Here is a 4,366-nt window from a genome sequence, read left to right on the forward strand (position 1 = left end):
GCCATGGACTCCCGTTTATCTTGGACATGACTTGCTTTTTATTACGATTGATGCCGCATGTAGTGAGTTTTTTTTTTGACAAACCGCTCCTAAAGGTGTCTGTCCTCCACCATCCCTATGAACTGTCTGGTGATCTGAGCTCCAGATCTAACGGAGAGAAGCTCATGGAGCTCTGCATCGATCCAGTTTACCATCTCAGCTGATTCTGTTTACAAAGCAAAACTTATTGCAGTAATTATTTATGGATTGAATTTGTTTTGTTCTATAGTGCAGGGGTTCCCATTTCCGGGGTCGCGACCCCCCCCCGGGGGTCGCAATACGCCCCTGCTGGGTCGCGAAACAAGGCTCTTTACGGCAGTTCAATTTGCGACCGACGGGTTACTTTGCAGTGCCGCGGTAAACACGTTTCTTCTGAACAACTGAAATATTCCAAAAAGTTTTACGGTAATATGGTTTATATTCAATATGAAGCGCTGGTTAACACAGATTAGAGACAACAAACAGAAGCCAACTGATCATGCAGCAGCAGCAGACTCAGAGAACAGCGGGGATCCACCTTCCACATCTGAGGCGGGAGGAGGAGCCCATAAGCTGCTACGTAAGGCGCAGCTGAATCAGCCTTCGCCTAAATTTCGCAGGTATCGAGAGGAATATTTCCAGTATGGATTTACGTGCACTGTTATAAATGAAATACAATACCCCCAATGTGTATTGTGCACTGAGTTGCTTGCAAATGAGAGCTTTAAGCCTGCAAAAATGCTCCGACATTTGAAAACTAAGCACTCCTCATTTGCAGCTAAACCAGCAGACTTCTTCCGTCGAAAAGAGAGAGCATTTCAAAGCCAAAAGAAAGTTATGACCAACCAGAAAACAATCTCTGCAAAAGCTCAAAAGGCATCATATGAGGTGGCATATTTAATTGCACAGGCAAAAAAAACGCACACAATCGGAGAGATCCTAATAAAACCTGCTGCCATCGCAATGAGCCAAATAATGCATGGAGATAAACAAGCCCAGGAGCTGAAAGCGGTCCCGCTGTCTGATGGGACAATATCCCGGCGCATCACAGAGATGGCGCAGGACATCAAGTCTCAGTTGATTGACAGAGTCAAGAGAGGAAAATACGCTTTGCAGTTAGATGAATCCATAGATGTCGCAAACTCTGCACAGCTGCTCGTTTTTGTCAGATACAGTTTTGATGGAAAACTTCACGAGGACATGCTGTTTTGCACCACACTGTAAGCAAAGTGCACAGGTGAGGACATTTTCACAGAAATTGATAAAAAACTGAAAGAGGAGGGGCTGTCTTGGGATGAATGCATCAGTGTGTGCACAGATGGTGCTGCAGCAATGCTGGGGAAAAATAAAGGACTTAAAGCAAGAGTTGTACAAGTGGCCCCACACATAAACTTTACGCACTGCATTATCCACAGAGAAGTTCTGGCGAGTAAATCGCTAGACCCAGAGCTTAAAACGGTGCTTGAGAGTGCAACAAAAATTGTCAACCACATAAAATCCCATCCTCTGAACACAAGACTGTTTGCTGCTCTCTGCAACGAAATGGGATCAGAGCATCAAAGTCTGCTTTTCCACACAGAAGTCAGGTGGCTGTCACGGGGAAACGTTCTCAGGCGCTTGTTTGAGCTGCGGGATGAGGTGCGCCTATTTTTGTTGGAGCACGGATCTCACCTTGCTGCCCATCTGACTGATCCTGACTGGTTAACAATGCTAGCATACTTGGCTTGCATATTTGACAAGCTGAATGGGTTAAACACATCACTACAAGTTGAAAACGCAAACATCATGTCACTGAATGACAAAATCAATGCATTCAAAAGGAAACTGGATCGGTGGTCTGCACGAGTAAAAACGGGCTGTTTTGACATGTTTCCTGAACTGGAGGAGTTCATGGAGGAAAATGATTTGTGTGTTAACACCGTTAAGGGGTATATCACCATGCACCTTCAAACCCTCTTGGAACACTTTATCAAGTTTTTTCCTGAGGAAAAAGCTCCAGAAAAATATGACTGGATAAGATCCCCATTCACCGTAACAAGCACACATCATTTGTCATCCGACATTGAGGACGCACTGGTTGAACTGTCAAGCGACCGCACCTTAAAGAGTGCTTTTAACTCAAAGATGCTTGCTGAGTTCTGGATTTCAGTTGAGAGAGAATATCCACAGCTTTCTAAGGCTGCGATTGACATTCTGATGCCGTTTGGCTCCACATACCTGTGCGAAAAGACTTTCTCAACCCTCACATATATTAAAATTAAATACAGATCACGTCTTAACGTGCAGGATGATCTTCGAGTGGCCATCTCTAAAATTAAACCCAGAATGGACTTACTCGGCTCCAAGCATATTGCCCACCCATCTCATACATTCTGAAAATGTGAATAAGCACGGAAACAAAGTTCCTCTGTATTACATTGTTTGTGACTTTGCATGAGTTTTTTATTTATTTATTTATTTATTTTTGCTACATTGAAATGAAAGCACTTTTCCGTTAACATTTTTTAAGATTTCATCAAGAATTGCATTTGTTACAAACATTTGTAACCCGTTTAGGAGTGTTGTTTTAATATGTTCTGGAAATGTTTACTCAAGGGAGGCAGAGATGCATGTCCATTTGTTGCCATGGCAATGATGTGTATGTGTGAGCATGTGCAGGGAGGGGGACGGGAGAGAGTAAAATTAGGGAGAAAGTGTGGAGATTGTTGTGGCACTGAGTTGCTGTCACTTTAGAAGCTGAAAATTAACCAAAATGCTAACTGACTGCCTTGTTCTTATCAAAACTGCCAAGGATTGTTACATGTTAAAGTTTGCACAACAGCAAGAATGTTTTCAGTCACCTTTTACAGTTTTCAAATGTAAATTTGTGCCATATTTACCTGTTGAGGGTTCTAAACCTGTCTATTTCAGTACACTTATTAAAGATTAAGTTCCACGTGTGTTTAATTATTTCACTCATCTCCAGGGGGTCGCGAGACTTTGAAACTGTTAATTTATGGGTCACGGACTGAAACATTTTGGGAACCCCTGCTATAGTGTACCACCTCTGTCTTCTTGTGTTTTAGTTCTCTGCAGTGGGAAGACCCACTCGTAAATGAAATGTTTCATCTCAAGTGGTTTTATCCTCCTAAAATATAAGCTAATAAACAAATAAATAAGTCCACATGTGATCATGACACCACCCTCGTTTGCGCCAAGGTATAATTATGCATTCACAATTCTGCCACAAGTCACGCCATAGGCATGGGTCAAGTCAGAAGCTGTCCAGTTTTTCAAACTTGACTCTTTCCTGGATGTCTGCCACAGTGACGGATACAGGGTTCTGCTCAGGGAGGTTACTGTGGTCTTCTTTCAAATGCCCTTCCAGTACTGTTCAGTCTCCAGCCTTGATGGGTCTGCTCTCTTATTATTTCCCTGCTGCTGAGAATACATTTTAGCTGGTTGAGTTCAGAAGAGCCGGTTTATTTATCCGGCTTCACTTTCTCTCGTGTATCTCTTTAGGCAGCTGGCCAAGGCTTGGAGTGTTTGGTCATTTTGAGTGCTTCAGGTATGGGTTTCTGGCTGTAGTTCCTGGGTCCTGGTTTTTTCATTGTGCCTTTCTGGAGCTCTGACAGTTGGCTCACTTCTCTCCATGCTGCATTGATGGGTATTGTTTCTCATAGTTGCTCACGATCTTCTAGCCAAGCATCTCAAAGATCATTGAATGCTTGGAGCTGAACAACATCAATAGGAGTCTGAGAGCCTTCACTGCGAACTCAATGAGGCTGTGGAAAACCACCCTTGGGACGAAATGCACAAGTCTCTATTAAATGTGGCGTATACCAAGGAGATGCCCTGTCCCCACTGCTGTTCTGCATAGGTCTGAACCCCCTCAGCCAAACAATCAACATGTGTGGCTATGGATACCGACTCAAGACTGGAACCACAGTCAGCCACCTCTTCTACATGGATGACATAAAGCTGTACACCAAGAACAAGCGAGACATTGACTCACTGATTCACAGCACCAGGATCTACAGCACTGATTTCAGAATGTCATTCGGACTGCAGAAATGTGGTTGGATGGTGACAAAGAAAGGGAAGGTAGTCCATACAGAAGGGGTCTCACTCCTAGAAGGAATAGCAGACATCAAGAACAGCTACAAGTACCTTGGCATCCCACAAACAAATAGTAACCTCAATCAAGCTGCAAGGAAAGGAGCCACAACCACATACCTACAAAAAGTAAGGCAAGTCCTAAGAAGTCAGCTCAATGGCAAGAACAAGATCTGGGCAATAAACAGCTACGTCCTGCCAGTAATCAGATATCCTGCAGGAATGACAAGCTGGCCAAAGGAAGAAATACGGA

At 43.6% G+C, this 4,366-nt stretch overlaps 1 protein-coding gene across 1 annotated transcript; it reads left to right on the forward strand.

Moving 5' to 3' along the window:
- The first annotated feature begins 465 nt into the window (after positions 1–465).
- On the forward strand, positions 466–3,156 carry LOC129167028 (zinc finger BED domain-containing protein 5-like). Its single transcript, XM_070553430.1, has 3 exons — positions 466–1,238; positions 1,434–2,237; positions 3,084–3,156. Exons 1-3 carry the CDS (start codon positions 466–468, stop codon positions 3,154–3,156), a joined length of 1,650 nt encoding a protein of 549 aa, XP_070409531.1.
- The last annotated feature ends 1,210 nt before the right edge of the window (positions 3,157–4,366 follow it).

The sequence above is a fragment of the Nothobranchius furzeri genome, chromosome 7, assembly GCF_043380555.1.
Source record: "Nothobranchius furzeri strain GRZ-AD chromosome 7, NfurGRZ-RIMD1, whole genome shotgun sequence".
NCBI lineage: Eukaryota > Metazoa > Chordata > Actinopteri > Cyprinodontiformes > Nothobranchiidae > Nothobranchius > Nothobranchius furzeri.